The following is a 12982-nucleotide window of genomic DNA, read 5'->3' as shown; positions in this document are numbered from 1 at the left end:
CTATTTTATAGAAAAGCATTTTGTTGAAAGAAAGTAAGAAAAATCTGATATTGTCTTGCTGCTCATCCAGTAATAGCATGAGAACCTTTGAACTAGGGTTATAGGTGGTACAGTGAAACTCCGCGATTGGTTTGGATGGAATAAATCATTACTCCACTCCTGGAATTGCCCAACCACTGGTAAAAGAATGTAACGGGATAAAAATGAAGAGCTTTAGAGTTGTAAACAATTTAAGCTTTTGTTAGGATCATCTGTACTAACTGCTTTAATAATATTTCCATCCCCATCTTTCCACTCCAAACTTTTGACCATTGTAGATGTTTGCACATTGGAATTTGCCCTCTTAGTGAAAGAAAGGCTTCCAATATTATGGTCAACCAGAAAGACCTTCATTATTACTGTGTGGCATCTTAAATACTTGCTGCTGATTGGCTTGGTTCACTAAACCGCCCATCCGATCATCATAATTAAGCAATGAACGTGTGTTATAATGTTGTGGTATTCTTTATCGAGAAAAACAAAATGACGAAGATTTTACTGTGTACTCCAGCAGTTCAGGGATCTAAACTGCACTTTGGAACATCATCATCTTGCAAGCTAACTCCTATAACTCTTGGAATTGCCCTACCACTGGTAACAGAAAATTTGTAACGGGAAAAATTAAATATAAATTATTTCTTATGTTATTTTTTGAAATAGAGCTTTATTGTAATCATTTCAATATGGGGCTGAACACTACTTTTTGCCAATTCAGGTTAGGAATTCTGTTTTGATGACTGTTTTAAGATCGGTGGTGCATCATCCCACTCCCGCCCCATTTTTTCACAAGAATAGCAGGATGGGGGGTGTGTGGTTGAATCCATTTTTTTCAACTGTGCCTTTCCCTGTTTGTGGGAACATTGAAGCTCCCTGGAACTCATACATGGGACGTTTGATTTGATTGAAATGTCCAAAAAATGTCCAAAAAACAAAAGTTAGCATGCTGACGAAACCAGAGTAGCACAGTGGCACAGCATCAAGTTGCTGCCTTGCAGTGCCAGAGACCCGGGTTCGATCCTGACTAGTGGTGATGTCTGTATGAATTTATACGTTCTCCCTGTGACTATATAGGTCTTCTCCGTGTGCTCCGGTTTCCTCCCCCATTCCAAAGATGTTCAGGTTTGTAGTTTAATTGGCTTCTGTAAATTGTCCCTAGTGTGTAGGATAGAACTAGTGTACGGGTGATTGCTGCTCAACACTGACTTGATAGGCCAAAGGGTCTGTTTTCACACTGTATTACAAGGCTAAACATGAATATGTTAAAAATTATACGCCAGCTAAGTACCGCAAACTGTTCAGTGTACGCAGTTTAAAGTTATTAAGCTAACAGTGTCGTAATAGAGATAATAAGTGTATAAAAATGTTTAGTGGGTTTAACATAATATGCAAAGTAAGTCCTAGTCCCATGCACATCATGTCTTTAAAAAAGCTTAAAATCATATCTAATTGGACAAATCCATTATAAATGCTTTCCAATTGTTTGATACATTCTGAAATATAGGTGTTATAAATGAATAGGTAATCCCAGCTGCATATATTTCATTTGTACATTACATTAGTAATATAAAACAGAAAAGATCAAAGGAATGAAACGTACTTGCAGCACTGAAACGTTCTTTTCAGCAGGCAGTAACTGCAGCAGGGTAGCATTACAGTTTTAACATTATTCATGTCACAGGTTGTAAATACATAATTAACAGTAGTAATGACAGAATGGGAGAAGAGAAACCCCAGAGCATGTCCATGCAGGTTTACAAGAGGCCTCATATTTTTCAACATGCTAATTTCCCGTGGGAAAGTAAAAGCAGCAGGTTATTTTTTTGAAAGCTACATTTCTACACTTTTGACAGTGAAGATAATTAAGTATTTGCCCATTTTGTACCTCAGGCGGGCAAAAATAGACACGTATTTTAAAGAAATGATTCTTGTATTCCTGATTTAAGTGTCAATGGAAATTGATGATATATCGAGCATAGAGAACAAAAAACACAAAGAGCTGGAGTAATTCAGCAGGTCAGCAGCATCTCTGGAGGAGATACTAGGAACTAACTGTAGATACAAAAAAGAGGCAAAGTGTTGGAGTGGCATTCTGAAGAAGGGTCCTGTCCCAAAACATCACCTCTCCATGTTGTCCAGAGGTGCTGCCTGACCTGCTGAGTTACTCCAGCACTTTGTGTTTTGCTTAAGATTCCTACATCTGCAGTTCCTTATTTCTCCATGTATAACAAAGACACAATTGTGAAATTGATATGCACGAAGAGCATGAACTAGAGTTGAATGGCAACTAAAGCAATGAAAATAATGATTATTTACTGATATGCCAAACTTTCATTCAATGAGAAGATAGACACAAAATGCTGGAGCATCTCAGCGGGTCAGGCAGCATCTCTGCAGAAAATGAACAGATGACAATTTGGGTCGAGACCCCGAAACATCATCTATTCCTTATTTCTGCCAGATGCTGCCTGACCCGACCCTTCCGACACATTGAGTTAAATGAGAATAGTTTAAGTAATTTCTGGAAACATGGAAGAAATAGCAGTCCATCCCTTTTGCGAAAATCTTATGGTGCCTTGATTGGACTAGCCTGTGCAAGTTCTGATACAAAGCTTCAATTGCAATTTGAATTGAAGTTTTTACATACATTTAATGCCATTATTTATGTTCATGTGGATTGTGTTCGATTTTTACTTCAATTGTGCTACAAAGAACGTGATTGAATTTTATTATGAGAAATTGTGGTCAAAGAGGTCTTTCAATATTTAAAATTAGATTAGGTTTTTTTTACCTGAACTTATTTTCAATATGATTCGTATTCAGATGATGAATTGTGTTTGCGATGTTCTGAAAACCTTGAAGTGTGCAATGTTTTGGATTTTGCAACTTATTTATTACTAAAATTATATTTAATAACCTTAATATTTCCTGTTGGTTTGCACTCATGTTGCTTGAAGGATTTATGTAAACGTGTGTACTATTTAGAAAGATGAGAAAATTATATATCTGGTGCCTCAGAGCTCAGATGGTGGTTAACATAAAGAGAACATTAATAATGTTCTTCCTCTTTGCCATCTTGAGCGAGCTGGCGTTAATCTAAATTGTTGCACAGGTCATTTATATAAATTGGCCCATGAGATTAATCAATGAAAATCCAGCTCTGTCCTACACTCTGGTTTATTGCAAACAGTTGAATTTGTTATGTATTTATGTAATAGTCTCAATGTATACATTTAAATAAATATACATGTACTCTTTCGCATTTAATTTGAACAAATCCAGGTTATGCAATCGTATTTGATCCAATAATCTAACTATTATTTAAATTGTGAAATAATGAAGACAATTATCATTGCAATTCTTATGTGTTCCAAAATGTTATAATCTGAACGATGAAACCATCTGAAAGAGATCGAAGACTTGGATGACTTGAGCTCTTGGAACTGGATTTTCAGAGTTTTGCTTTACCATTAAGCCACAGTGTGGGTTACAGTGGCAACCATGATAAACATGTTTTTCACCTGGTCTCTTTGGCCTTCTGCATCATTTCTCAAATTGCTTTTACATTATACACAATTATCCTTTAACGTCTATATGAACAAGCGTCGATTAATGTTTGTGTTTCTGAGACGATAACAAACACTCTGATTTGGGTTGTCTTACAGATTCTGTGGTCTCATTCAGTTCCAAGGTGATATTAGAAAGAACATCCTCTTCCAGCTCTTGTTCCTGTTGTGCTACCCATTCCCAATAGTAAGTAGTTACTAATTTATTTAAGAGTGTGCTAGAATCTTGTGCTGCAGTTTTTCCGAATAATTTACCATGTATGAATCTGCAGACTTTTTGAGGGTGATTTTTGGCAGATGTGATGCCTCACCATGTCATCATAAAGTACACAGTTTACACCAATATGAATATTCAATGTATTTATTAATACATTAAAATTGCTGAAATAAGTTAACATCAATGTGATGCAATTCACCAGAGGCATTCCATGCCGTATAAACCAAGCTGTTAAAGATATAAATGACATCAAACAAAACAACTGCAACTACTGTAAATAATAAAAATCTTAACAGTGAAAAATAAAGGTGTTCCTGAGTTGACAATTGTGTAAAAGTTGCAGAAGATAAGATCTGAAACAGGTAATACTTTGCTTCAGGCTGAGGTTGGTGGTTGCCACGACAACAAATGTGTAAGACTGATCATAATCGTCAAGCAAGCATGAGACAGTAAATCGAGAGCTCAGATAGGGATTTAATATATCAAGCATTGTTTATATGAATTCCAAAATGGGATTTTAGTATTTCTTCTTGTTAATACATTTTTCCATCCTGTTCTTTGCACTCATTTCAAATACAGATATAATTATAAGGAGCAGACAGCAAATGCCTGAAGCATTTTTAAACATTTTACCTTTAACCCAGTGGAACCTTTGGTGGGTGTTTTACCTGTGCAACGCTGGATGTTGTTACTTGCAGTTGTACATAATTGCACCGTTCAGATCCAGTTAAACTCCAAGTGGAAATTCTGCCTCCTGAACATCTATTTTACAAGTTAGGCTAAAATAATAAAGAGTTAGATTATGAAACCATGGTGGTCCCTACATTAAATAAGATTGCATAAATACTAATGTTTCAAAATAAATGTGAAAGAGCACATGTGCTAAACACAATGCTGGCTATTTAAGGAAATGGAGGTCATTATGCGCATAAATGATTTCAGTTCAAAGACAATTAAATACTTATTTAAAGAGGAAGTGAAGTGATTAGGAAAATGTTGAAATTAGGTGTGTTTATCCATGTGTAAGCAACTACAAATGTACTTTTCCTTTAGGAATTGGTTATGGAAACAACTCTCCTTATAATGCTTTCTGCATTAACTAATTTAGGTTTGCTAAAAGGATGGAAAATCATGCAGATCCCCATGGAAATTGTTCTACAAACTCTCTGATTAGGGCAAATTGTATGTAGTCCCCTTTAACTGCATCCTCCTCTTGTTATTCAGCATGAGCTGAAATGGGAAGCATGAATCAGTAAACAGTTTTGAAACCGGATAATCACCACATCATCAAGTTAATTGTCACATGCTTAGATTTTTTCAAAGAAGATCTTTTGATAAGGAATCACATGAAAGGCACATACGAAAGATTATGATGTCAATGTTTCCATTTGTGGAAGAATCGGTTAAGGATCACAAGTAAAAGATAGTTGCTAATGAATCCAAATAGAAAGGAAGGAAGAAATGTTGTCACTCAAAGGATTCAAAATATGGAACTTGCTCCGGCAGGAAATTATTAAGTTAATCGTCTTAGTCCCTTTGAATGGGAATCTAGGGAAATACATGCAAGAAACATTTACATGCAGAAAAGCCAAGTCAAGGTCAATACAATAGAAGAATTGATGGGTGTAAACTATAGCACATACTAATTTCACTACTTGATCTGTTTCATTTTTATGTATGGAATTCAATATTACATAGACATTTATTGACCAAATTTTAGACCAATTCTTAATTCTCCAAAATATTCAAAATCTTCACTGAAATAGAGCAGGTAACAGTTTTTTTTTTAAATTATTGTTATTATATCTCACAGTGGATAAAGTAAAAATCGAGCCTTGGCAATTTATACAAATGAGACATTTACCTAAATACTTTTTGGCGGAAAAAGTAATCTGGTAGAAACATAGAAACATAGAAATTAGGTGCAGGAGTAGGCCATTCGGTAGATATGTGATTATTTTAAATTTCAAAGGGGGGTGGATATTTTGTAAGTATTTTTGTTGCAATACCATGGTGTAATAATCAATGTCTTGAACAGATAAGGAAGACAACTGCCAGCCAGATGTATGAGATGCTTTTAACATATGATGATATCATTGATGCAGAGATATTGGATGAAGTGATGGCAAGCCTCAGTGACAATAACTGGTGAGTAGCATTCATTGTGGAGGTGGGACTTGCATTGTGTAGAGGGCTTGCCAAACCAAGCTGTGATGCAACTAGACAGGATGCATTCTACGGAGTGTCTACAGAAATTGGCCAGGATCATTTGAGACATGACCAGTTCCTCAAGTCTTCCAAGGAAGAAGAGGCGTTGCTGTGCTTGCTGGGCTGCAGCTTCCATGTGATTGTGGATGGTATTTACACCTGGGAACTTGAAGTTCTAGACCCTCTCCAGTTCAGCACCGTTGATGTGGACTGGCTCTTGCACTCCACCCTGCTTCCTGAAGTCAGTGAGCAGCTCAGCCATTTGCTGACATTGAGGGAGAGGTTGTGTCTTGGCAGCATGTTATAAAGCTCCCTCTCCTCTCTGTACTCCATCTTGTTCAAGGCGTAGCCTACCACCATGCAGTCATCCCCAAACTTGTAGATGGAGTTAGAGCAGAATTTGACCCCATAGCTGTGAGTGTACAGGGAGTGTAGAAAGGGGTTGTGAATGCAGCCTTGCAGGGCACCATGTTAAACAGAGGCACACCATCAGCCACCCTGCAGTCTTCCTGCTGCTCACCGGTGTCTAACGATTGCACAAATCTCAGCCAGGGCGCGCACAATCTTTTCTCTGGCTTTCCAGAGAGTCCTTCAACATGTTAGATCATGCCCCAGAGATTTATCTACATCCAGCACCACCTCAACTTATTATTTGTGCTTTTCTGCTGCTCTCAACTTGGCAGGAAGGTCTGGACTATAAGCCTGCCCTGTAACTATTTTATTCTCTAAGGGCTGCATTTTCTTGTACATTTCGTTTGCCTCCCTTACACAGACATAGCACTTTTCTTTTAAATCGTGCATGGTATCAAAATAATTATAGTTCACACATTATTCTGTTACGCAATCAAGCAAAAGGACTGATCAGATTTTATAAATTAAGTTTAAATAACAATTGAAATGTTTCAACGATGTTGGATGACTTTTGGATTCATTGGATTGAAATCCAACTCAGGAATCCTTAATTGTGTTCTATGCATGAGATGTAGGAAGGTGAGACAGACACACCTTCATTCCAATCACTACCACTCGATACTATATTAACAGGCTGAATAATATTTGTGTAATCCAGTCTACAATTTGAACTAAGGCTGTCTAATGTTTTTCCAAATGTGGCTTTTCCACTCCAGCCTTCCTCAGGGTAGCTTTTGACATAATTTAGGTGTGGAATCTGAGCATTCACACAGATGAGAAACTGGTATTTGGAACAAAGCTATCTATTGGTATCATTTTGTTCAGTTGTTATTAATAAGATGGTGGTAATATGAGCAGCACCTGTTTCTCTTTACTTGGAGAGTACCACACTACTGTGAAGTGGCTTTGGCTTCATGAATAACAGATGAAATTGCACTTTATCTTGGAGAGACTTTTATTTGCACATCATAAGGGTTTATGATGTGGAAAGGGTTAGAGTGTGTGTAGCACCCACTTCTGCACCAAATTAAACACTGAATGTTACATGGACCAAACGGATTAGTTGGAGCATGTAATGGCAGAAAGATTGCAGGAAACCGAACGCTTACAAGTATTTGAATAGTTGGAATAAGAGCAGAAACTGGATTTGTTTGACCTCTTCCATCTGGCATTTGACAGAATTTGAACTCTGATTTATTTTCTTAATGGTGCTTAATATGCTTGACGTTAAGGCCTGCAGGATCCCCCGGCTACTAACTATTTTAACTCCCATACTGCCCTTTCTGTCCTGGGCCTCCTCCAAAGCCAGAGAGAGGCCACAAGCAAACTGGAGGAACAACTCCTCATATTCCACGGGTAGCTTACAACCCAGTGAAACAAACATTGAATTATCCAACTTTAGGTAACTTCATAGTCCTCCTCTTCTCCCTTCTCCCCTCGTAAACCACCCCACCTTCTTCCCACCCCCTCCCCTCTGCCCTAGCCACACCTGCACCTATTTCTCTCCTTTCTCTCCTTCCACCTGCATTCCCTCCACTAGCTTCACAATTCGTCCCTCTTCAATCCTTTTGTTTCACACCTTCTGTCTTTTCAGCTCTGTCCTTTGTCCAGCCATGTGTCTATCAAAAAACCCTCCTCACCTGATTCATCCTGTTACCTGCCAGACTTTGTCCTGCCCCTCCTCTCTTCCAGCTTTTGTACCTCCCCCCGCCACCTACAACCAGTCTAAAGAAGGGTGCCGTTGAGTTACTCCAATGCTCTGTGGCTTTTTTTTTTTTAATAAACCAGCATCTGCAATTCCTTGTTTCTATGTTGTAAATGTAGCGTTTGCTGTAAAATTGACCACTGACCTGAATCTATTATGTTTAGCCATATTTTTCTGGAATACGCAGTTAGTGGTGAAATGCACAAACCCTGCTGACATCACAGATAGGTGCCCACGACGGAATAGTGATCTCTCTGACGTGGCCTTCCTAGAATTGTGCCTAGAATTTCCGTCTGATGTTAGGTCAGAGGATTCTTGTTTTTTATGAGCTGTTAATAAGATTGTCTATCTGCATAGTTGTAAGAATTTTCACAATAAACAGGTAAGGGTGTACCCTCAATTTTTTAGGGTGTTAAATGATGAGATAGTCAAGATTAAAGGGGAATCAGAAATATGACTCATTTTGGGCTGCACTGTGGCACACTGATGAAGTTGCTTGCTGCCTTACAGTGCCACAGACCCAAGTTTGATCCTGACCATGGATGCTGTCTGCATGCAGTTTGTACTTTTACCCTGTGACCATGTGGATTTTCTCCAAAGCCATACAGATTTGTAGGTTAATTAGCTTTGGTAAAATTGGAAATTGTCCCTAGTGTGTAGAATAATGCTAATGTAAGGGGGTGATTGCTGGTCCGCAAGGACTCTGTGTGCCAAAGGGCCTGTTTCTGTGCTCTCTAAAATCTAAAAAAGGTCAAAATAAACAATGTAGTAAATTTTATAACATTTGTGAGGGATTTATGTCTGTAAATGTTAGGGGTTTTTTTAGGAACCCAAAGTAGTTAATGTTTTAGTTTCAGGGTATAGCATGGAAACAGGCCCTTCGGCCCACCATCGAGTTCAGCTGACCATCGATCACCCGATCACACTCGTTCTGTTATCCCACTTTTGCAACCACCCTGTACACTCGGGGCAATTTACAGAGGCCAATTAACCTACCGAGCCTCACGTCTTTGGAAGGTGGGTAGAAACCAGAGCACTCGGAGGAAACCCACACAGTTGCAGGGAGAACGTGCAAACTCCAAGCAGGCAATACTCAGGGTTAGGATCGAACCCGCATCTCTGGCGCTGTGAGGCAGCAACACAATTTAGTTGAGTTATGGCTTTAGAGATTCAGCATGGACAGACTATTTGAACGCACCATCCATTCACACTAGTTCTGTTATCTGCTTTCTCATCCACTCTCTACATCTAGTACACAGTAAGGTTTTTTTTGGACCGCATGTGACAAAGTAGAACATTTCAGAATATTTTATAATAAAACCAGAAGTACCTGATTTTCATTGATAGTAATGACTGACTGTATGTCCCAGCAGCCCAGTGAGTGCGAGAGGAATCTCATGCACAAATCCCCAAATTACTGTCATTCACTGTTGTGTAACAACATGAAATGTTTATTGTACAAGGATCATTTTCATGTCTGCAACATGTAGTCAAAGTGAGGTACACCAGCCAAGATTGAAACCCATCAATCCATGGTATAACCCAGGAACAACATATTCTGGAAACAGGTCGGGCAACATCAGTAAAGGACAAAGTAGAGTTGACATTTCGGTTCAAGTTCATTTCTCGTTTGCATATGAAGTAAAAAGTTTGAATTCAAATATCTCAACGTTTTTAGAACAGTTTGGAAATGTTGAATTGAAGTGGAATTTTGAAAACTATGCCTTCTTGTTGCTACTTTTCATTTTTCTTCGTACAAAATGATTTAGTGTACTGGAAAGTTACAAGTTACCGTGTGACTGCTTGATGTTTCACTCAGAGGGGGCAGTGGAGGAATGCGAGGAAATGCCACAACTCAAGGCCCTTTGGACGCTAAATAATATCTCCATTATTCTCGAGTATTATAATAACTGAACTGTTAATGTTAGCATATATGATTTACAAGTCCCATTATAGGAAAGGAATAAAAACTCAAAGGACTGAATGAAACCAACTGTTGCAATTTTACAGCCTTGATCTTAAACGTGTAAAGAATTACATTTCTTAGGGAGGTTTTGTTACTGAATATAAGGAATTAATTTTGGGCATGCGACACTTAACTGGGAGCGTGCCTGAACAGCGTCCAGGGTTACGAAGGTTCAGTGACTGAACTGTACATTATAAATGTCTTATTGTCAATGGTTCCAGTTTTTTTTAATAAATGTTGCTCTACTTAACAGAAGTATAGTTCATGCTCGCAGAATGCAATCTATTGTAAAGTTGTTGCAGTTGGTTAACTTGCCGACAATATTCTTTGGCTTACAGGGACGCTGACCTTCCCACTGTACGGGCTCAGCGGAATCATCTTTGTGATCTGATGGGCGTTCCAAAACCAGTCATTGTTACGAAGGTACATTACAGCACATGAAACCAATCATTGTGGTAACTTATACCCTTGGATGTATTTTTGTACAAAATCCTTCCATGCACATTAGACTTAACATTTCCGTTTCTTGGTCATGTCATCGAGTCATACAGCATAGAAACAGGCACTTCGGCCCAACGTGCCCATACTGACCAAACGTAGATTGGGCGATCGTTTCACTGAACACCTTCGCTCAGTCCGCCATGCCCTAGGTGATCTCCCGGAGGCCAAATGTATGTCCAAATATTCCTTTTATAGTTGAGGGCTTGCATACTTACTGAGGGGCTGCCAGTGCTACAGCCTCCCAGCCCCCGGGAGCAGGGTTTCATCCTGACTTTGAATGGTGTCTGGATGGAACTTGCACATTATTCCTGCGACGGCAAAGATTCCCGTTGCGTGCTCCAATCCCCCCCCCCCATCCCTAAGTGCTGGGAGGTTAATTGGAAACGTTTTGTTAACCTTTTGCTTAAATAGATGTCAAGAGAATCAAGAAGTGTGCAGGAGGACGACAACAGCTGTGAGAGGACAAGTTGCTGAGCCAGGGTTAGTGAGGAAGGGTCATCAAATTGACGAGATTGCTCTGCTGGGAGGCAGTATGAATCCAGTTGAGGCAGACAGCCTATGTCTGTGTCAGAGTCTCGGCAAGCTCCGCGGTCTGGAGACAGTGCAGCTTCTATCGTGACTGCTACACCTTTTGGTTTTACAGTCTGATTGCTTGTTGCACAGCCAAGTATCAAGTATCACTGCAGAGTGACTGGAGAGGATGTTTCCACTAGTGGGAGAGTCTAGGACCAGAGGCTATAACCTCAGAATAAAAGGTTGTACATTTAGAAAGGAGTTGAGAAGGAATGTATTTAGTCAAAGGATGGTGAATCTGTGGAGTTCATTGCCACAGACGGCTGTGGAGGCCGAGTCAATGGATATTTTTAAGGCGGAGAATGATTAGTAAGGGTGTCAGGGGTTATGGGGCAAAGGCAGAAGAATGGGTTTGAGAGGGAAAGATAGATCAGCCACGATTGAATGGCAGTAGTCTTGATGGGCTGAATGGCCTCATACTGCTCCCTGAACCTATGAACACGATATATGAACCTAGATTCATACAGATAGCAAAGTGTTCTGGAAATAAATTTCAACCTTAACCTAAGTAGTATCAATCATATTTTAATTTTAAGCCAAATTGGTCATTATATTTTTCAGAAAAAATACCGAGGTACTCATTTTAAAAGAATGCAATGTTTTCAAATCATTTCATCTTTTCAATTGTTTGGTTTGGATCGACACTACTTTTGTTAATCCAATCTTTTTGCGACCACAGCAGCAACAGGGCGTCCTATGATTGAAGATTTCCCATGTGTCTGAAGAGACCAGGCATGCAGAGAGCTCATTGTGTGTTCAGCCCACAACATGTTGGATGTCTTTCACAAACTGTTCCAATCTGGTTGCCACTACAAAGCAAGAGGATGACTGAAGAGCTGCTCAGCATGTGAATAAAAAGTAGGCTGTGTTCAACCTCAACAGTTCCCTCCAGATGTTTTCTTGATGTGGTTATTGATTTCCTTAAGACCCTAAATATGTAAATTGCCAGAAAAAGTCAAAACTATGTGCACTGTTAGCAAAATGTTTTGAATGCAGCGATAGGGTGTAACCCTTTACCCACAAGATGCCATCTTTTACTTCCTTCATTTTGTTTAGCTTCATTGTACAAGTGCTAATGTTATGTTTCTATTGACCAATCTGAACCTAAACACATCCTTAAATAAAGATCATGAGTTCTACTTATACTCTATCAGGCTATGGGTGAAATTTCATTTGAACAATCTTTCAAACAAAACTTCAACTCAAAGTTAAAATGAAGAAACGGAGGCGGGGCTGCTTGAAGCAAGAAGGTTGAGAGAGATATAATGCTTTATGTAGTGCTAACAGGAGGAGGAGATTTGAAATGTTGAGCAAAAGATACGAACTGTGCCAGTGATGAATGCTAACGTGACACTGCTATTTTTGTCTGCACTTTAAAGAGAGATTGGTACTAAGAGAAAATTTCCAAAACTTTAGTGGCAAACTTCCAAAGTCCATTCCCTGCATATCCTTGTGCTTCTCTAAAAGCGTTCAATGCCATTATCTTATTTGCCTGGTATTGCTTTCCAGGCTTTTCCCTTCTGACCTTAAAGCTATGCCCCTTAGTCTTTGACATTTCCACCCTGTGGGTGAAAGGTCCCAATTATCCACGCTTGTCATAATCTTAGATATCAGGTCTCCCCTCAACCTCTGGCGCTCCAGCAAAAACTATCCAAATTCACTCAACCTTACCTCCAAATAACCAATGCCCTCTAATCCAGGCAGTGTTCTCGTAAAACTCCTCTGCACACTCTCCAAAGCCTCCACATCCTTCCTGTAATAGGGCGACCAGAACTGCGCACAATACTCCAAATGTGTCC

The 12982-nt window shown here is 39.2% G+C and overlaps 1 protein-coding gene across 1 annotated transcript in view; it reads left to right on the top strand.

Moving 5' to 3' along the window:
- The window catches only part of tbcd (tubulin folding cofactor D), a 151971-nt gene extending 139640 nt beyond the window's left edge, over positions 1-12331 (top strand). The window contains exons 36-39 of the mRNA XM_055653672.1: positions 3702-3789; positions 5858-5967; positions 10448-10532; positions 11863-12331. Coding sequence (XP_055509647.1) covers positions 3702-3789; positions 5858-5967; positions 10448-10532; positions 11863-11883 — 304 coding nt within the window. The 3' untranslated portion in view covers positions 11884-12331. The remainder of the gene's footprint in view (positions 1-3701; positions 3790-5857; positions 5968-10447; positions 10533-11862) is intronic.
- The last annotated feature ends 651 nt before the right edge of the window (positions 12332-12982 follow it).

This window comes from Leucoraja erinacea, chromosome 23 (assembly GCF_028641065.1).
Source record: "Leucoraja erinacea ecotype New England chromosome 23, Leri_hhj_1, whole genome shotgun sequence".
NCBI classification, from domain to species: domain Eukaryota; kingdom Metazoa; phylum Chordata; class Chondrichthyes; order Rajiformes; family Rajidae; genus Leucoraja; species Leucoraja erinaceus.
This window is presented reverse-complemented; position numbering and strand designations above follow the sequence as displayed.